Source organism: Marmota flaviventris, chromosome 9 (assembly GCF_047511675.1).
Source record: "Marmota flaviventris isolate mMarFla1 chromosome 9, mMarFla1.hap1, whole genome shotgun sequence".
Taxonomy (NCBI): domain Eukaryota; kingdom Metazoa; phylum Chordata; class Mammalia; order Rodentia; family Sciuridae; genus Marmota; species Marmota flaviventris.
In genome coordinates, this window is record NC_092506.1 from 28974739 (window position 1) to 28996669 (window position 21931).

Below are 21931 nucleotides of genomic sequence, written 5' to 3' on the forward strand. Positions count from 1 at the left end.
AGTTCCATGCTTGGGTTGACTCCCTTAGACTTCATCAAGGGGAAAGGTCATGTGATTAATAGAGTGCTCTACCTATCCGGAATACTACCTGGGCAAAGATGGTGGAGTTGGGGAGGGATCAAATAATTTCCGAAGGCCAAGTGAACTAACCCAGTTGGGAGTTGGAAACCACCCCTCCCCCAAGCAGGACTTTGATAGAAGGCTATAAAAATATAATTTGGGATATGTTGCTTTCAGTGCTGCTAAACAAATCAGTTACTCCGGGACTGATCTTCTCATCACCTTGATTCTTATTGTAATTTACACCACCACCACCACAACCATCGCGCGCGCGCGCGCGCACACACACACACACACACACACCAGTTCCGAAATATGGTGTAAGGAATTTCCAGAAGGGACAACCAAGCAGGAGGAAAGCGAAACCTGAGCGCTGCGGATTGACAGCTGGAGTTGCCCCGCGCCTGCGCAGCAGCTCGCGCCGTGGAGGACTGGCGCCAGGGGGCGCGCTCGCGATACTCTGCCGCTCTGTCTACCCGCGCGCTCCACGACTCTCTTAGCCCTCAGCCGGCGGAGAAGGCGGAAGAAAGCGGCGTCAGAGACTGGGGCTGGGCCTCCCGGCGGCCCGCGGACGCGGCGGCCTTCGGCCCTGCAGATTGGCCTGCGGGCCGTCTCGCCTCCGAGCGCTGCATCTGTCCTCTCTCAGCACCTCGGCAGAGCGGAGTTGGGCGGCGGGGCTGGAGCCCTGCCCGCCCTGTTCGACGGCCCAGAGCGCTCGAGCGGTGAGTCTGTTTCCGATGTCCGCTCCTGACGGTCGGGGCCTCACTTCCCGCAGATCGGGGAGACGCCCCCGGCCCCTTGCTCCTCACGGCTCGGGGACGCATCTCTCAAACCCCCCACACCCCTAGTTCCTCACGGATCGGGGACGCCTAACCCCAGTCCCCTGTCCCCTGGCTCCTCACGGGCAGGGGGCCCTCTCCCCCAGCTCCCCATCCCCTTGGGAGACTCTTCCCCCAATCTCCCGTCCCCTTCTGGGAACCCTCTCCCGGGCCGCCAGTCTCCTGTCCCTCATTCCCCATGGGTCCGGGACGCCTCGGGTCCCCGCGCCTCCCCACCTCCTCGCCCTCGCTCCACTCCCAGGAGGGAGCCCCAAGCCAACTTCCTCTGCCCTGTTTCCCCTCACCTCGCGTTTTTCCCTTCCCAGAAAAGGAAATTGCCTCTTGGATTTTCCCGTCCTTCAGAGCTGTTACCAGCTTAAATTATTAGGTTTTTTTGTTTGATTGTTTGTTTGTTTGTTTTAATTCCCGGCGACTCCCTGTGTCACCATCATGGGAAATCTAGTCTTGGATTCCCTGTTAAACTCTATAAAGGTCCCAGGAAGCAAGTTTAAAAAAAAAAAAAAAAAAGATTCAGATGACACGAATATTTCCTCCCCGCCCCTGCACTCCTTAGTTGTACGATTGTTCCAGGCTCTGGGTTGATAAAGCTGTTCCTAGTATTTGGCTTTAGGGGAACTCCAGAGAGAGTTAGGACTATCTTGAATGTGAACAGAAAGCACCTAAAGTACTAGCAGCTTGAATGTATAGTGTTTGTTTCTCCGAGAGCAGATTACTGACTGTCTTGCTACACAGATCTAAAAAAAAAAAAAAAACCTTATAAAGAAATTCTGGTGGCCTTGTGAACTTGACTGCTGGCATTTTATCCATTCTCCTTTGATACCAGAGAAGATAGGGGGCTTTTCTGACTTTGAGGTTAGAAAAATTAGAATCTCAAATGGGTTAAGGACATTGTGGCCTTGTGACTCAAGGAAAGAATGTGTTTCAGGCATTGGTTGCCCATGTGATGATTACAAGGATCGGACTTTCAACCTCAGTGGACTGTGTTCATGACTATATTTCAGCAGAGTAACATGGATACTTGGTAAATTTCTGGCAACTTGGACTGTGAATGAAATTGTCCAAATCCTTGCCTCTTGGAAAATAGTGTCCAAGAGGAGAAATGCAAGTTGAATTGGGATTAAAAATTTAAGAGCAATTGTTTTTGTATCATATTTTGATCATTGCAGCACATTTCAACTCTATATTTTAGAAATAAATTTTAAGGAGTTGGTAAATATTTCCTGTGTCTAAAGTTAGGAACAAATTGAAGGTAGTTTGTTAGTATTTTCTTTTACGTGGTATTTACTTTATGAGTACATAGCCATGTATGAATTCATTTGACTTGTAATTGACTCATTCAGGACATAACTTGTTGATTTATTTAGGTTCACACATTTCTCCCAATAGCATCTGTTCATCTCAGAGGAACAGGTTTTGGTGGATCACCCCTGTCCCTTTACACCAAAACATTTAATAGTATTCTTTTTAGATTGTATATGCCCAAATACTAATAGGTGAATTTAAACCATGATTTGTGAAAAGGGTAATTTCAATATGTATTCATATTGCAGTTGAAATAAGTTGGCAAAGGTTAACATTCCACAGCATTTAATTAAGCAGTACTTAACCAAACTAGATTCCCAACTGCAAAAAGAGAATGGCAGTCATGAAGCTCTTATCATACAAGTTAAGGAACATTTGAAACTTTGTTTCATCCTCCTCTAATCATTTACATAAAAACCACATAAATAAGTAGAAAAGGAGCTGTAAAATACTTATTTTACAAAGGCATGTTAATTCATGCTTATGTTAGCGTATCTCAAGCCTGTTTTCATAATAGCTCAAGAAGTGGATCCTTGTGGTACAGAATGAGATTTAAAAGAATCTTGATGGAGTGTGATATTTTCTGTATATATGCCATATTCATTTCTACTGCAGACTCAAGTCACTTTTAGTTCTCATAGTTTTAATTAAAAATAGCTATTCATTGTTGTTAAATTAGAAAAGTGGTTTTCATTTAGGTCATTGCAAAATGTAAAAACTAAAGGAAAAAATATTTTAACTTGCCAAAGAGGAAATAAACATAAAAATATCAAAAGGCACTGAAAATACCATTTTTAGCTTAATTTTTACTTTGCAGTGTAGTTACATGAGACTATAAACCGTAGATTAAGCTGGCAACTATCGGCAAAAGCTTATTTGTAAGATATAAAGCTTTTAAATCTGCTGCTTATTAAAGCATGGAACATAATGTGAAAGTAGTTGGGTGTCATCCATAGTTTTTAAGAATGTGCACTTTAATGTCTGCATTTCCACAGTGGCATTCCTTTTAAGGAATTGTGACTGATTAGACAGGTTTGCATTAGCTATAAAAGGAATGCATTAGCTATAAAATATAAAAGGTCTCTTCAAATCTAATGATCTTTGAGTCTTTTAAATTGGATAAGAAGAAGGTAGTATATAGACTTATCAATCAACTGAATTTTACTGGTATACAAATGCTGATTCACAATGAGGGGGCTAGGGAAGAACAGAGTTACTTTAGGTAGAGGGGAGTGAAGGGAGGGGAGGGGTTATGGGGGTAGAAAAGATAGTAGAATGAATTAGCTATTATTACTCTATGTGCATATATAAAACTAAATGACTGGTGGGATTCTACATGATGTATAACCAGTAGAATGAGAAATTATACTCCATTATATATGATGTATCAAGGTGCCTTCTACTGTCAAGTATAATTAATTAAAACAAATTTAAAAATAAACTGAATTTTAAATTGGACATTGAGAAGAAAGAAAGACTAAATTCAGTCTTGTTTACTGTTGTTCTGGCTAGCACTTTGCTATGTGCTCTATGGCTAAACAACAAATATTTAATTTCTAAAAGGTGATTTTACTAAAAAGATAGTTAGATATAAAAGATAAATATATCTGGTATTGTCAAAGATATAGAAAATGGGCTCTCATATATACTTTGTAAGAGTGAAAAATTAGAGAGTCTTCAATATCTTTCAGATAACCAACATTACCTATCAGAAAACCTCAAAAGTTAAATACCGTTTGACCCAATTTCTAGGAAATTTACCTAAGAAAGTAATTAGACACAATAGATATATGAGAAGGGAAATAACAAAGAATATACTCCTAGAGTGGCATAACTGTCATTTGTCCTCAAATCCAAATGGGCACAAAGGCGGCCTTAGACTCCATCTTAGGACTCATACATGATTAGTTCTGCCTTTTGCCAGCATCTTGCAGTCCTACCTTTCTTTCACTCTGTGAGCCTTCCCTAGGAGTACACATTAGAAATAATAAGGCTTTGAGAACTATTTTTAATTTTTCAAAAAATATTTCAAAAGTAAGTAAAACAAAATGCTAAGTTTGTTCGATAGTTCTTTGAAACTATCAACTCAGTGTAATAATGCTGGAGAGCTTGTGTGTGATAGTTATGGTCAATACCTCAGTTCAGTGTAATTAAAGAAAAGGGCAATAAATCTTAAATGCTATTTCATTGACAGATTTGTCAAAACGCAGACAAACATGGTGTAGTGCAAAGTGCACAGTTTCCAGGGTCAGGTAAGCTTGGGGTATGATCCAACTCTGTTACTTGCTAATTTGGTAATGTTGGGCAAATTACTTAACCTCTTAAAGCTTCATAGTTTCTGCCTTGATAAGTGGAGGCAATAAAATACTTCATAAAACTGTATGAAATAATAACACATGCATTTCTAGGCACAGTTCTAAGTGGTTTACACATAACACATTTAATCTTAGCAATAACTTTCAGGTGGTTCCTATTGTTAATTCTATTTTACAAATGAGGAAATTGAAGCATGGAAAAGTTATATAACTTGCCCAAGTTGTACACCAAGTGATTGGAAGAAAAGAGTTCCTCTTCCGCCAGAATTGTGCCTTATCCTTTGTAGGTTCTCATCATATGGTACTTGAAATCTTAGAGGCAAATAAGGTGTTGGTACTGGTAAAAAGATTGAGAACTAGTGTCATAACTCTCTGTGTAGCAAAATGACAGGCACAATTTTTGTATAAAAATGAGATATTTGTGGGGATATTTGTCTACTATGTTGACTAGAGCTTGCATTCTGCTTCTAGAGCTTATCTGGCATATATTACCCTCAAGGGTAACTACCTAAAATAGACCTGGTTACATGAGCTGTGAATTACTTTTAGACATTAGCTTCTTATGTAAGTACCATAGCAGTTTAAAACTTGAAAGCTGCTCATGAAAGTGGTAAGTTTTCCATTGGCAAAGAAACCTCACTTGTTTTTCCAGTCATAATAATGAAGCATAGTCACTTGATCTGACTGAAGGTAAGAGGACATAAAGACATACTTTTTAAAAAAATTCCATTCTTTCTACATAGTAGAAAACCCCTCACTTGAGCATTTGGAAATAGAATTTTAAAATTTCATAGAATTTTGGATTTAGAAGAAGAAATCCAGATCCAAACATTTAAATAAGTTTAAACGTGCCCTAAATTACACATCCAGTAGTGGTGTGTGATCAGTTGATCTTTGTATACTGCTGTTCAATCACTGTCCTGCTAACCACGCTATTCTCTTCAATTTAGGATATTTGAAGGAACTTCAACATGATTAAGGCCTTCAACAGATGCTTAATGAACACCTATTAATATGAATTGGCTTGTGCTAATGAAACTTAAACATCTTAGTCATAGGAAATAGACATGTGCTGATAATATGATATAGGGGTATTACAATTGAAGTGATTTTCTTTTTTTAACCTGATATTTTCATTCAGCTATGTTGTGAACTCCTTAAAGGACCCAGGCTTTGTGTACTACAAGTGCTTTACACAGATGATGATATATATTTTTTGAAGGAGAGAATCCGATAACTTAGAAATAGTAGTCATGAAGCAAAGCTCAAAGCACCTTAGGAATTATTTTGTAAATAACATTAACATAGCTGATGTATATGAACTTGCATAGAGAAGCTATAAGATGTGTGTGTATGCATGTTAAGGCATTTTTTTCCTTGCTATTTTTGCAGGACAATTAATAAGTTACTATGAGTCTGTTAAATTGTGAAAACAGCTGTGGATCCAGCCAGTCTGAAAGTAACTGTTGTGCTGCCATGGCCAACTCCTGTAGCACTGCAATCAAAGATGACAGTGTGAGTGGAAGTGCCAGCACAGGAAATCTCTCCAGCTCCTTTATGGAAGAGATCCAGGGATATGACGTAGAGTTTGACCCACCTCTGGAAAGCAAGTATGAATGCCCTATCTGCCTGATGGCCTTACGGGAAGCAGTGCAAACACCATGTGGCCATAGGTTCTGCAAAGCCTGCATCATCAAATCCATAAGGTATGTGAACATAAGAAAGAATGGTACCCTATATCAGAACCAAATGCAAAGAACAGTATTACATAGAACACAGGCCATCCCAAGAATCTTCTTACACATAAAAAGCTACTTAGGAAAAAAAAAAGCAATGAACAGAAAATTGAGAGATTCGTATCCCACCTCCTACAGTGATGCAAAAAGTTAATTTCTGTTTCTTCCATTCACCTGACTTTCAGATAAATAAGAAAGTAAATAGCTTAAAACTATTCTAATGTATACTAGGGGATGACTGGATGCTTTTAAGATGTACTGTAAATTATGCTTAAGTATGATAATCTAAACCATATAAAGAATGCTGATTCTGTAAGTGATTGGTTATTCTGGTTTTAGCCATGTTAAATTTTTGTTTACCTGATTTCTCTCAGCAACTGTGAAGTAGCCAGTATTTTTTTTTTAAGAGAGAATTTTTTAATATTTATTTTTTAGTTTTCAGTGGACACAGCATCTTTATTTTATTTTTTTATATGGTGCTGAGGATTGAACCCAGCGCCCCATGTATGCCAGGCGAACGCACTACTGCTTGAGCCACATCCCCAGCCCATTACCAGTATTTTTAAAGCAAGTATTAACTGAAGGCTATGCCTTCATAATATGTCCATAATCTAATCCCTTCTTACTGCCTCTCTGACACTACCTTTCTGAATCACCATCAGCTTTAACAGGTCTTCCTGTTAAAGGTCTTCCTTTAACAGGTCTTTTCCCTGTCTCATTATAGCACCCATAATGAACCTGGTAAAATAAGTTAGATGATGTCACCTCTGCTCAGAACATTGCGGCAGATACAAGGGTAAAAGCCAAAGTCCTTAGAAGAACATGTATGATAGGCCCATGATTCGTTTTCTTTCTCCTCTTTACTTTGCTCACTTTCCTTCCATTTATTCCTCCTTTGCCATTCATTGAACATGTCAAGCATGCTCCTTCCTTAGTGAGTTGCTTTAGCTGTTCTCTTTGCTTAGAACTTTCTTGCTATGGTTAACTCTTTAACTCTGTCCATTTGCCTGAAATACCATTCTCTCATAGGTTTGCTGGACACACTGTTTATACCACATCATGCCTCTACCTACTTGTCTCCAACAATCCTGGTCTTCCTTCTTGGCCATACTTCTCATTTTTTTTACCTAAGCACTTTTACCTTCTAAGACACCAGATAATTTAAGCATTTGTTATCTGCTTGCCTAATTGAAGGTAACCTCCTTGAGAGTAAAAGTTGACAGGTAAATGAGAATATCTTTAGGTGACTAAGGATTTTAATGCAGGACAAAAAAGGTGGAAGAGGAGATTTGTGTTCTTCAATAGATAGCCATCTAGTTATATTGGTGAAATCATTCCTAAGTAGATTAGTCCATCTCTGGCTATTAGACTCATAAATTTTTATTTCTCAAGTTCTATACCAGCTTTTCTATAAAATTTGAAATTAAGGTAACTATATCCATTCTCGGTACTTAGCTTAATTTAAGTTACATGGGAGTGTGTCTCTTTTCTCAATTTTGAAGGGCGGTGTGTTGTCCAGTGTTGAATTTATAAAATCTATTTAGAGTAGGTTTTCTCAGTCTTGACACTGTTTGACATTTTGGGCCAGACAATTTTTGCTGTGGAAGAAGGTCCTGTTTGATGTGGGATATTTAGCTGAATGCCTGATCTGTATCCACTGAATACTAGTGTCCCCTCTTATCCAGCTGTGAGATGCACTGTCTCTTATGGGCAAAATAGCCCCTGGTTGAGACCACTGGCTTAGGGTATATAGGATAACAGCTTTAAAAAGGCCCCACCAGGGGCTGGAGCTGGGGCTCAGCGGCGCATTTTCCTGGCATGTGTGAGGCACTGGGTTCAATTCTCAGTACCACATACAAATAAATAAGTAAGTAAGTAAGTAAATGAATAAATAAAAATAAAGATCTTTCAACCATTAAAAAAAAACTCAACCATTATTCTGTTTATTAAGATTTTTAAATTTATACTGTATTTAGATAAAAATGTTACCATATTTTGAATTGTTGATTTTCCTGTAGGTAGAAATGTGCAGTATTTTATCAGGTGCAACCCATGCCCAAGAAGGTAGCTAATCTTTAGCAGATTTTTAATAGCAGAATATTTATGAAATTAGTGAGACAGTGGTCTAAAAGAAGGTAAAACCCACAAAAGGAAATGTGAGGTTTTCTCCTCCCCTATTTCCCTCTAAGCTAGAAGTGGCCACTTGGCCCCAATATTCTTAAAGGAACTGCTCTGAAATTCCTCATGGGGTATAGTCATTGAAGGAATCATAATGCATTTCAGTCTAATTTCATTTTCTTTTGGAATCCTTGCTAATATAGTGGATAAAGGTTTTCAATTTATTTTGTAAGGTTCATCTTAATTTTTTATTAGATAAGTTGCTTTAGGTTTGACGCATGTGTTTCAGTAAATATATTCGTGGCCTCTTATGCTCTCAGAGTATATTCAATGGTACAATAATAACATTGTAAAATCCAAGAGAGGCTCCAAAAATTCAGCTCTTTCACCTTTATTCAAAGTCTCTTGACAACAGAACTTTTTTCCTAGCACAGCAGCTAGCACTGTTGAGCATATAAGAGGAATTCACCAAATGTTTGAGTGATTGATAAGGCTTCTGTGGACTACATGACCCATCACATTTTGTGATTGAGTATTGAGATATTCCAAAAAGTTAAAGGGGAATGACACTTAAGCTGGAAACAAAACAAAAACATTGGGAATCAGGATATAGAGGTTCTTTAACTCTACTGCACTGCACCATGTATGTACAAATAAAGGAAATCTTTTGTTCCCTTCAGCTCAAATGTCATAGTGACTGATTTGGATTAAACCTTAAAGTGAGGCTTCATGAGGATATTGCTAATTGGTTATATTTTTGCTTATGACTTGAGCAGTATACTGAAGACATGTTTTAAGTATTGTGAGCAGCAAATTCCATTTTACAAGTATACTCTATAGGTGCTGACAGAACAGAGGCCAGCCAAACTGTCAAAATTTGCATTCTTAACTTGACTTATTTTATGCCAATAAAATATTTTTATTCAATTAATTATTCTGATTATTTAGCTGGAATTTGTCCCACAGTCTTCCTGTACTTTGGAAGCTAGTTTGGCTTTTGATTACCTATCAATAGCTAGTTTGTCAGTGGTAGAGTGCTTGCTTAGCATGTACAAGGCCCTGGATTTGATCTCTAGTACTGCAAAATAATAATACTTATTTTATAAAATAATAGTTAATAAGCTGTCCATAAGAGAACTTTTCAAATCCAGGCATGGGAGTTTATGCCTGTGATCCCAGCTGCGTGGAAGCCTGAGACAGAAAAATCAGAAGTTCAAGGTCAGCCTGGGCAATTTAGTGAGACCCTCTCTCTAGGTAAAGGAGTCTGAGGATATAGCTCAGTGGTAGAGTGCTTGCCTAACATTCATGAAGCCCTAGGTTCAATCCCCCAGTACAGCCAAAAGTGAATTAAAAGAATTAAAGTTAGTTTTTCTAATGTGAATGTTTAAATCTACTAGTTGTATGTATCTTGTTTCTTTTAGGGATGCAGGTCACAAATGTCCAGTTGACAATGAAATACTGCTGGAAAATCAACTCTTTCCTGACAATTTTGCAAAACGAGAGATTCTTTCTCTTACGGTAAAGTGTCCAAATGAAGGTTGTTTGCACAAAATGGAACTGAGGCATCTCGAGGTATTAAACTTATTTTCTAGCTGTTAGCATGTATGGAAGTCAGTTTCTAGAGTAGGAACTTTGTTGTGTTTATCTGTATTGCCAGTACCTACCATATAATAATTGGTTAAATTCTTGCCAAGTTCTTACTAATCCTTAAGCAGAAGCCAGAAATTTTTTATTCTGTCTACTCTGGCTTTGCCCTGTAATTTAAAAAAAAAAAAAAAACTGCATGTTTTTTGGTTAAATTTTGCACCAAATGAAATGCTTCTATAGTTTCAGATTAACTGAAGCAATCAGATAATAAAAGAATTTACATTTAAATACAAATAAATCAATTATTTTTAAATTAGTTCAATTTAGTTACACATAATATTTTTTTAATATTTATTGTTTATTTATAGGTGGACTCAATATCATTTTATTTTTATGTGGTGCTGAGGAACGAACCTGGTTCCTTCCGCATGGTAGGCGAGCGCTCTACCTCTGAGCCACAACCCTAGCCCTACGCATAATATTAGGATTCATTTTGACAAAATTATACAAGCATGGAATATAATTTGGTCTAATTCAGTACTTCCCCTTTTTCTTCCCTCTTTCTGTTTCTTACCTCTTTAAAATCTTTACTGATTTTTCTCATATAAAATAAATAAATTCTTAGCTTGCAGATTTTTATCAAAAATTATTTTTAATGTTCTGTTTGAAGTTAAATGTTTAAAACAGATTTGCATCCTGCCCCCTTTTACTTAGCACTTTTTGAAGGAGTAGCCCTTTTAAAAGTACTAAATTGCTAATCTAGAAATCCTCTTTTCCCTAATTGAATGAACTTGAGAATTCACATTCCCTTTATAAACATGCAGCCCACAACCATCATTTGAAAAAAACTCATTAAGTCCTTCATATTGTGAATGTTTCTGTGGTTTATGTTAGATTATATAGGTTCAGTAGCCAGCTATATAAAAGAGAATGGTATATTCTTAGAAGAAATTATCTTTAAAAAATTTCTTCAGGAATAGCAAATACTAATCAATTATTTTTTTTCTATATTACAGGATCATCAGGCACATTGTGAGTTTGCTCTTATGAATTGTCCACAATGCCAGCGTGCATTCCAAAAATGCCAATTTAATATTCACATCCTTAAGGATTGTCCGAGGAGACAGGTTTCTTGTGTAAACTGTGCTGTATCCATGGCATTTGAAGACAAAGAGGCATGTACTAATTTGGATTTGTTAATTCCACTACTTCTTTTTTTCTTTTGTTTTGTTTTTAATAGTCAAAACCAGATTATCCATTTATTTGACCAAGAACATTAAAAAAGACCACAAAATTAAACAATCTTTAATTAATTAACTTCTTATAGAAAACTCAGTCACAGAGCAAGTACTTATTGTCTTCCCCCTGTTTTTGAGGATTGAGAACTCCCAATATTCTTTGGAGAATAAGCAATAATTTTGTTGAATGTTGCCAATAGTCAGAGCATCCATTTACACAAACCGGTAGTTCCTATTGCACATATTAACTCCACTACTTCTTAAAACAATTTTTTAAATGTATGTCTGAGGGAGGTAGCAATAGACTAAGTACGATTACAACTCAGTCTATTCTATCAATTTTTAGAAAATTGATTTTTAAGGAAGAAATGAAAGTTAGATAAATCATTATTAATATGTATGGAGTTATATTTACATGTCTTTCTTAGAAAACATTATTTATGTTAGTTACTATTGTAGATCTGCAAGTGACAAGTCACTAGAAAAGGCTTATGCTACTTGACTGTTCATTTTTATGTATTTTGATGACCATTCTGATTGTATACAAACAAGTAGAATGGCTACTATATAAGACTATATAAATTATTTTACAAAAGAAAAAGAAGTTATTCTACAACTATTATGAAGAATAAATTAAATTTCACAAGTGTGTTCCATAGCTGATAACCCAGTGTGCTATTATATTCACTTTCAGTATGTGTGTTATTTCAATTAAAAAGTTCACTTTTAAAAAGAAATTTCACTGTGCCTGACAACATCATGATAACAGGGCAGTTTTTTTTTTTTTCTTTGAGAAACTAGGTTAAATAGTTTTATATTATGTTGTCAATATCAAAATCAACACTGAAATCCTAATTCTTGATCCCTATCCTTCATATTATTGAAATAACCTACTTATAACTTTTATGTTCTTTTATAACTAATACTTAGTTCTTTAAACTTCAGTTCTTATAAATTTGTGTTATAATTTTTCTTACTTCCCTTAGCAGATCAAATATATTATACTTAGTTGAAATATTCCCAAAAAAGTCAGCTAATTTGCTAAAAATGTAGAAGTCTCAGTCATATTTTGAGCAAATTGACATTTCCTTCCAAAACCTGAGTAAATTAGATGAAGTTAACCTGAAAGTTTTAATTATTCTTCAACACATCATCTAAATTAAAATCATTGTATTCTAGAAAACAAGGCTCACCCTTCTGAGGTACTAGAGCCTCATGCCCTGATAATGCATTTGTTCTTTAACGGCACTGACAAGAATTTTAATTAAATGGTCATGCTGCTGCTGAAAACTTGAAAGATTGCCTTTTATAGCATTGGTAGATGATATCCAACTAGTTATAGATAGTCTGCCTTGGGTTAAAAGGAAGTACTACCATATTCTTTGAAAGAGCTGGAATGATGAATGAATCTCATTATACTAGTAAAAGGAGATAAGTATCCTTTATATATGTTTTGCACATTTTTGCTTTATACAAATTAATGTCCTTAATTTGTGCATAGTGAAAAAAATCACTTTTTACAAAAATTTTTTCAAATTTTCTCATGCTTTTCTTGTATTTCTCTGATAACATTCAGATACATGACCAGAACTGTCCTTTGGCAAATGTCATCTGTGAATATTGCAATACCATGCTCATCAGAGAACAGGTATAATAATTCTATTTCATAAACTAGTATTTCCATAATAGCTTAAAGAAGTGTTATTTTTTTAATTGATAATTTAAATCAGTAAGGCAAAATCAATATGCATTGTAGAAGTATTAGAATTGTGCAGAAATTTTTCATTTTTCACATGAATTAATGTAATTGGGCCAGGGGGTATGGCTTAGTGACAGAGTGCTTGCCTAGCATGCAAGTTGATGGATTCAATCCCTAGCACCACCCCCAAATTAATAAACACTTCCAAAAGAGTAAAACATTCAGTACTTCTAAAGTGCCAAAAATTCCTAGGTTGTTAACATAATAGCAAGGGTCCACATTTAAAGAAAGAAATGCATATATACACACTGAAATGAGGATCATAGTTATCCAGGGACTGGCTGAAAGAATGAGTGAGAATAATGAAACAAAAGAAAGCAAATCCTGTTTGGTAGCAGAACATTATTCATAACCCCTGAAGCATATAGGAAGATTTTTAAATTTTCAGAATTTATGGCCCCTCTGTTCAGTTGTTCATGAGGCCACTAATGGAGTATCATCAGATTTAGCAGTTACAATAGAAAAGTATATATTTTGATTATTAATAAAGAAAATTCCATCTGATTGCTATCTTCTGGCATTCAGAGAGTTTACCCACAAAATATTAATATTAGTCACTAAACATATTTGCCCATGAAATCTGCATACCCAGAGATCACTATTGATTAACTTACAAAGTAGAAGCAGGCAAGACCTTGATTAAATTTTTCCATTTGTCTGTTAATTGAGTCCCTTAGTTTCTTTTTAACAAAACTAGTTCAAAGGTGTTAAACTTTTTGCTTTTGAAGTCCCACCTCCCTGGTTTTCCTCTTTGCTCTCTTTTAATATTGAAAGAAACCATGTAGCACATTTAAAACTCAGCAAAAATAAAATTAAAATGTAAGAAAATATTCTATAGTAGGAAGCATCAGAAAACCTAGGATTTGATCCTGGCTGTGTCATTAATTAGCCCTTTTATCTAAACTATAGCAAAAGTAAAATTTCTAAAGAAAATTTGACACTACTTTTAAAAATATTATTCTGTAATGGATCATGTTCTAAAGAATATGTCTTTTGAGTCCCCAAATTTAAGACTTTCTTTAGAGCTTTTAACAGTGTGCTTTTACTTTCTAACATCTGAGTCCTAGGATATGCCCAGGTTAACAAAATGTAAGAAATGTATGAAAGGTGATCATGAGGGAATTAACGGGTCTAGTCAGTGACTTTAATGTGTGCAGTTCCTTGGTCCTTAGTATGGCCTAGACCACATAGAGTCTTGGTTGAGTTTGCAGTTGTAGTTGTCAGAAGGTGGTTTTTTCTTGGAAGTGCCACTAGAGGGTGCCAATTCCCAACAATAGGAATAAAATGCCTTTTATGAAGTGAATTTTAGTGAATTTGTAGGGTGTGTTGTATTATGAGATGTTGATATTTTATTTCTCTCTGACTTTTTGAAGTATTTTTGTTTTAATCTTTGTGGGCTACAGGGTTCTGTAATATTTTAACTCTTCCATTATGACCCAAAGGCAATACATAGTTTTGTTTAGGTGAAACAAATTTCTTTTTAAATGTAATCTCATTCAGCTAGAACATCCTCTGCAGGGAAAAACAGTTTTCAGCCTTTGTTTTGATTTTCAGATGCCTAATCATTATGATCTAGACTGTCCAACGGCCCCAATCCCATGTTCTTTCAGTACTTTCGGTTGCCATGAAAAGGTAAGTTTTCTTTTTCCTTTGAATTCTTAAATATAAATCAGAAATATTCAGTTATATAGTCTAGTGGACAGTCTCAACAGGAATGTACATGTTTATAAAACAGCATGATAAATTATATAATAAAGCTAAGTACTGATGCTGTGAACAGAAGCAAAAGCACACTTACCAATGCTTAAAGCATTTAGACAGACATGAAAAAAACGTGATGTTTGGGCTAAATCTTGACAGAATAAAAAAAAAAATTGTTCAAGAAGACAAGAGAAACAAAAGTGAGTGTAGTGAACAGTACTAGAAATAGGTGAACCAGACAAGAAGAAAGTATTGTTATGGTCTCCCAGATTAGCTTTGAGACTACTGATCAGGAATATTGGATTTCTAACATACATAAATCACAGTTTATGAAAAGCCATTCTTTGGAGAGTGCAGTTATACTTTGGCTTTTCTGTATGTTTGTTTGTTTATTTATTTATTTATAATAAACATACATTTAATAATTGAAAAGATAAAGTAAAATGGTATTTGGTATGATTATATTTTGTGGAAAAGTTCTGTATTCATGTACATGAAGAAAAGGACTTGAAAATACATCAAAATATTAAGTTAGGGAGATATATATAACATTTTCTTTCTAATCTATATTTTCTATGGTATACACAGTTTCTCTTATAATAACAATTTTTGTATCATAAATGTTTTTCATACAACAGGATGTTTTTAATGATCTTAGAATAGTATGGAGACAGCAAAGATTCCAGTTGGCAGTAGATTCGTATTACAAATAAGGAATTGGGGACATTACAGTAGACTGCCATGATTAAATTTTAAAGGAAAGAGGAGAAAATGCTGTGAACTAGAAGAAGACATAAAATCAATAGCGAGGTTCATCTAGTTTTCCTAATGGGAAAGATTTTAATAATTATATTCTGAGGGAAGGGGTTAGAGGAAGAGAACATTTGGAGATAAAGGAGAAAGGGGATGACTTAGTAAAACCTCTGAGGTGTTAAAAAGGGCTGGGTGTCCATTAGAGCACAGGTGGAACATTCATCTTGGATAAGAGGAGAGTCATCTCTTGAGTCAGTAGAGGAGGGTAGGTATGGATACTGACATTTTTGTAGTTGGGATGAAGATTTAGCCAAGTGTGTTCATAGGTAATCTCAGTTTTTTAGTGCACTCAGAGCAGCGTTCATCTCATTAAGAATCTGGTGAAGGCAAAGGATCCTCTACTTCCCTCTACAACTTTGTAGAGGATGCAGGGAAATAGTGACACTATGTAAAAGCCTCTTATTTGTCTTGGCCAGGTCCTTTCCTAGTCTTTAACAGTGTCTGTTCCCACCTAAGGCTTGTGTTTGGTTTTTAGATGCAAAGGAATCACTTGGCTCGCCACCTGCAAGAGAATACCCAGTTACACATGAGAATGTTGGCCCAGGCTGTTCATAGTTTAAATCTTGCTTTCGATGCTGCCTCTCCATCTCAGATGCCTTCTGGGTATCGCCCAGAAATTGAAAATTTCCAGGAAATCATTCAACAGTTAGAGGGTCGCCTTGTAAGACAGGACCATCAAATCCGGGAGCTGACTGCTAAAATGGAAACTCAGAGTATGTATGTAAGCGATCTCAAACGGACTATTAGAACCCTTGAAGACAAAGTTGCTGAAATTGAAGCACAACAGTGCAATGGGATTTATATTTGGAAGATTGGTAACTTTGGGATGCACTTGAAATCGCAAGAGGAGGAGAAACCTGTGGTCATTCATAGTCCTGGATTCTACACAGGCAAACCTGGATATAAATTGTGTATGCGCCTGCATCTTCAATTACCAACTGCTCAGCGGTGTGCAAACTACATCTCACTCTTTGTCCACACAATGCAAGGAGAGTATGATAGCCACCTGCCTTGGCCCTTCCAAGGTACAATACGCCTTACGATTCTGGATCAGTCTGAAGCACCTATAAGGCAAAACCATGAAGAAATAATGGATGCCAAACCAGAGCTGCTTGCCTTCCAGCGGCCCACAATCGCCAGGAACCCGAAAGGTTTTGGCTATGTAACTTTTATGCACCTGGAAGCCCTAAGACAGAGAACCTTCATTAAGGATGATACGTTATTAGTGCGTTGTGAAGTCTCTACTCGCTTTGACATGGGTGGGCTTCGGAAGGAGGGTTTTCAGCCACGAAGTACAGATGCAGGGGTGTAGCATCCCCCTCATTTGTTTAAAACAACAAACTGTATGGAAAAAACAGTGCCTTCCCTTGCCTTGTTCTCAATAATATGCAAACAAAAACGCAGCAGGAAAGATGTAATACCCACCAGTGAATGTTGTTAGAGAGGTTGCTTCTCACTTTTTCCTGTTACAAATATCTGAGGCAGGTTTTTTTTAGGGATCTACACCTTCCATGCTTTTTCAGAAATGTTATATCTAAAGTGCCTGTGGCATGCAGCAGCTGTTTTGTCAATGAGTATACCTCTTTGTTGTACTTTCATGGGCATTTACTCCAGTGTCTTATTGTCACCGAGCCCAGAGTTGAATGTGGAAGCTCAAACCTTTTAATAATAATGAACTTTACTTTAAAACTTCAGCTTATTTTTATATTATTGTATATAACATATTAAATGTGAGAATCACTACTACCTTGTGCTAGTGCCAGTATGAAGAGTTGTTGCACTAGAGTGAAGTTCTCATTTTATTTGACCTCTTATAGATTTCAGAGGATTTGAAGCATAATCCCTGGAAAGCTTAAGTTCTCATGTTAACTAAGGATATTCAGGGACTAGTTTAACCCTGAATATAACCTTACTTTTTTAGTATAAACATTTCATCGGTTGAATAAAACCTGTTGAAGTGTTTAATTCTGCATTGCTTATATATTTCCTATGACCACAAAGTGGCAGCTTCTCCAGAGTTTATGCTGAGAACCATATGGATACCAACTGCTCAGCATTAAGCTGTGTACCTCTTTTAGTCTGTTTAGTGCAGAGTGAATGCAAAGCCCTGCACATGGCTTCTGTGGTTTATATACACAAAATCCCAGCATAAGTAAAAGTGATTCAATTAGTCAACCATTATGACAGTTCAGATTGGTGGTGATAGAAGCTGTATGAGCCAGAAATTTTCAGCCCTTTTCAGTACCCTCTGGTTTAGTTTAATTAAATGGAATGAAATTAACTTCCTACAAAAAAGCAACATTTTTTTAAACGAGATCATAGGAGGTATGTGAATGGTCACTAAACCAAGGTTGGAAGTCATAATGGTAATATCACAAGTTAACTTAAGTCCAACAGCCCCCTGCAGGTTCTGAGGGGGCATCCTATGGTATGTATTGAAGTGACTAATAGGGAGAGGTGATGTTTATACTATTATATATTTGTTATAAAATTATACGTATAAGAAGTGGAATCTAGTTCTCAGGGAACCCTAAAACTAGTATGAGTGCTTATAAAGAATCTAAGAAGATTCATCCACTCTTGTTTTATACAAGATTAAAGTTTCTGGTAAAGAGAGATGGTATTGGTCTCTAAGAGGTCAGATCAGAGGCCCCCCCCCAGCCGGCATTCAAGATCTGCCTTAATTTCAAGAGGAAGCAGAATGCTTGTCTGTGGAGAGGAGTCTGGTTTTCAGTTCACAGAAAAACAGCAAGTGTCACTATGATCTTTCCCTTTGTTTTTATCAACCCTCTCTCCCCACTCCACCCCATCTTTGAGCTTTTGCTCTGTGGAGTTTGTTATAGAGTGAAAATAAAGGTCAAGTAAAGACCTTGTTTGGCATGATGTGAGTACCACAAGCTCATAGCTAGTGACCAGTTTATTGCCTAAGTGGTTTGTATCTCTTTCCAACCAGTTTCTGAGAATATTTGTAGCACCACCTCTAGGTTGAAAAACAAGTGCTACTGGTGTTCCTGTGATTGTTTTTCAGTGAATAAATAATTATCAAGTTCCATTTTAAAAGTAAGCAGCAATCATTTTTTGTATTTGCTTAGAAAAAACCTGAAAGAAGTAAACATTTTTGATGGCTTATTTTCTTTTTGCATTCTTAGATTTTTTTTTTTTTTTTTTTTACATTTTCTAAATGAATGTACTTTTATCAGAGAAGAAAATTAAGTTGCCACAAAGCATCACACCCCCCCGCCCCACCACTTTTAAAAAAGGAAATGATATTTAAAAGCTTCCTGGTCAAATTTCTATTAAAAGCAAGTCTGTGCATTAAATACTAAGAAGAGTCATTTCCTGCTTGGTTATGGGTTTGTTTGTTTGTGTTTTTTTTCCCCCTCAGGAGTCTTAAAAACAGTTTTTTGCTAACTTAAACTTTTCTTAGCTTCAAGTTTCCCATCTATAAAATTAGTTGAACTAGATGCTTCTAAGGTCCTCTCCCCAATCATAAAATTCTGTCTTTAAGAAATTAAGTTCTAAACAACAGAATATTGATAATACTTAAGTAAGGATTATACCAGTAGAAAATTGCTTTAATTTTTTTCTTTGCTGCGATTAATATTGTATTTCAATTTAGTGTCTGTCAATTAAGTCATATCTTAATTAAAATGAACATTGTGGCATTTTATATCAAACCAGTTAACTTATGCTAGTAATTCATTGTAAATGTAGAGTAGAAATAATCATCAATTTGTCATTCAACTAGAAATCTCAAGTCTCAACTCAGAATCAAATCAATGACAGCTTTTACCTAAAAAACTGGGTTCAGGGGCTGGGGTTGTGGCTCAGTGGTACAGCATTTGCCTAGCATGTGTGAGGCACTGGGTTCAATTCGAAGCACCACATATGAATAAATAAAATAAAGGTCCATTGACAACTAAAATAATATTTTAAAAAACTGGGTTCATCTTTATAATTTATGAATCTCCTACCCCACTCAAACACTGGTTTCATCCAGTTGGTCTACAAGCATTTGGGCTGTGCATTTATATTTTTGTGAATTGTCTTTTAACATATTCATTTTTTGGCATTATTCTGAGTCATTGCTAAATTTTTTTTTAAAGTCATTTCCTCTTTGTTCAGAGATGTCCAGCCCAATGTTGGATGAAATTAGCTCCAAGTCAAACATTTTACTATTAGAAAATAAGTCTGGATGCTGACTGATAGTTTAGTAGTTTATTACTATCCTTTGGCTATTGTAGCAATGACAGCTTCTGGCTCTCCTACAATATGCTTCAACTTTTATTTGGGGGATGAATAATAGAAGAAAGTGAAATAGTAGTTTTTACCCGAATGTTGGACAAGTAGATATATATTGGATGATCTCTAGCAATTAATTTTTTGTGACTAGTATAATACTATGTTTTCCATTACTGTTTTTTTACCAGTAAGTTTCAGGTAAACTAAGATCATTCCCATGAATTATGAATGCAGTTAAAATTCTTAGAGCAGAGCAAATGCTTGCCATTCTTTTATCCAAGGAGTTGACCAAAAAACGTTTTTAATTATTTGAGAGATTTTTCTAACTTAAGACTTTGAAGTACTTCTCTTTGACTTGGTTACTAATATAGCTCTTTACCTCAACTAAATTCTCCTAATTATACCATCAGGTATGTTTTGGATTTGAGCGCGCGCGCACACACACACCTAGTTCCCTAAAAGCCTTAAAGAAATGAAAAAAGGAACAACAAATACTCATTTCCTTTGAAATATTCTTTTTAAATTTCTAGGTTTAGATTCCCATGATAAGCTACAGTTAGTTTCACAGTTGCTATCATGTCTGTAGAATGGGTTGGCATTTCCAGATTCCTAATATTCAGAAAGGTGATCATTTGAAACCAAACTGACTAGATGTCAACAGGTTCTAACACTCTTTTACAGCCTTCACTTTGAGTCAAGGACAGACACTTGCAAGGAGATGTCTAGTTTCACAAAATTTCACCTGTTTCTTTATGTTTTAAAGCTTCACTTGCTGAAAATTCAGATTATTATAAAATAAAACTGAAAAATAATTCTTGATGGGAAAGATGTTCTGTGGAATGAGATGTGGTGCTCCTTTTCCCATCAAAATGCTTTCTCAACAGGACACTAGGCCTGCCTCTTAAGACAGAGAAGGAGGTCAGGCATGCTTCTCTGCTCTGGAGATTTGCAGCTCTGCAAGTAGTTCAGTCCTCCCAGGAAAATCACCAAGGCAGCAGTAACCACAGTTCGCTGTCCTGGTACCCAGAAGAAGGTAAAGTATATATATATGGGACATGGACACTGTTCTGGTCAGTGCTGAGTCCCCTGTACTTAGCACAGTGCCTGGCACTTAACACACACTCAAATATGTAATAGCATTCAGTGAAAGCAAGGGTGGAAGATCAGATAACCAGTTTGGTAGCCTGTTTGTCATGAAAGCTGTAGGTGGTAAGGCACAGATGTTACTTTTTCAGTTTTTTCCTCCCAGTGCTCGATTATGAAATTTTTTAAACATGCAGAAATGTTTAAAACTTAGTGAACATCCACCACCTAGACTCTACAATGACATTTTGTTGCATTTGCTTTATCATTTAATAAACATTGCTTTTAATGAGACTTCAAGTTTGGTTTCTCTTAAAAATTCTCCGTCCTAAAATAACTGAACAACTTTAATCAAGTTAAATTCTTTGGGAAAACTTGTGATATGTGTGTTGTAACTGGAATTGTAGTCCTTACTTTAAGCTAATTTTATACTTCTGTATGACTATTATGCTGAATTTTAATTTTATTTATTTGGCCTGAAGGGGTATTTGTGCATACTATTCTAATGTTCTTTTCACACTTGATAAATTATCCAATTAATTTCTCTGGTGAGAACGTACTTTGGGGTCCATTTGCTTATACAAATTTCCAGGATTATGTTCCTGGGGAGCTGTAGGGGCTGTGTAATTTATCATATAAACCCTAATTTAGGAGCTAAGAGACACTTTCCCCTGACTGAGCATGGACAAATCAGTTTTCTTTGTTTTTATTATGGTTTATTTACCTATAAAGTGAGAACTTGAACTTGAAATTTAGGTATTATGTAATGGGTAACATTTATTAATGTTGAAATCAATTTTTAAGGAGACTTCATATGAGTACAGGAAAGCTTCTAACAATTCTGTAACTGTATAACAAACTACAAAATGAATCTGACTTTTGAAAAAATTGGAACATCCAGTGGTCAAAGTGTCTTATCTGAAAGCCTTCCGTTGTTTAGAAATTATCTTCCCATGAAATATGTGAGTTTCCTAATCCATTTGGCCTTGGAAAACATGTGCTTTACAGGAGGGAGTGAATGTAAAGATGGGGATGGTGATAGTAATCACAGAAAAACTGAAATTCAGTGTTCAATTTAAGAATAGCTTGTTTTGAAGGAACAGAGGAAGAGAATTATCCAGATTCAATGCAACACCCA

The 21931-nt window shown here is 36.1% G+C and overlaps 1 protein-coding gene across 1 annotated transcript; it reads left to right on the plus strand.

The window, feature by feature from the left end:
* Window positions 1–574: 574 nt before the first annotated feature.
* Traf6 (TNF receptor associated factor 6) lies at window positions 575–21087 on the plus strand. The gene is made up of 7 exons (XM_027936477.2): window positions 575–782; window positions 5909–6222; window positions 9792–9942; window positions 10974–11132; window positions 12772–12843; window positions 14509–14586; window positions 15944–21087. Exons 2-7 carry the CDS (start codon window positions 5927–5929, stop codon window positions 16778–16780), a joined length of 1593 nt encoding a protein of 530 aa, XP_027792278.2. The 5' UTR covers window positions 575–782; window positions 5909–5926; the 3' UTR covers window positions 16781–21087.
* The last annotated feature ends 844 nt before the right edge of the window (window positions 21088–21931 follow it).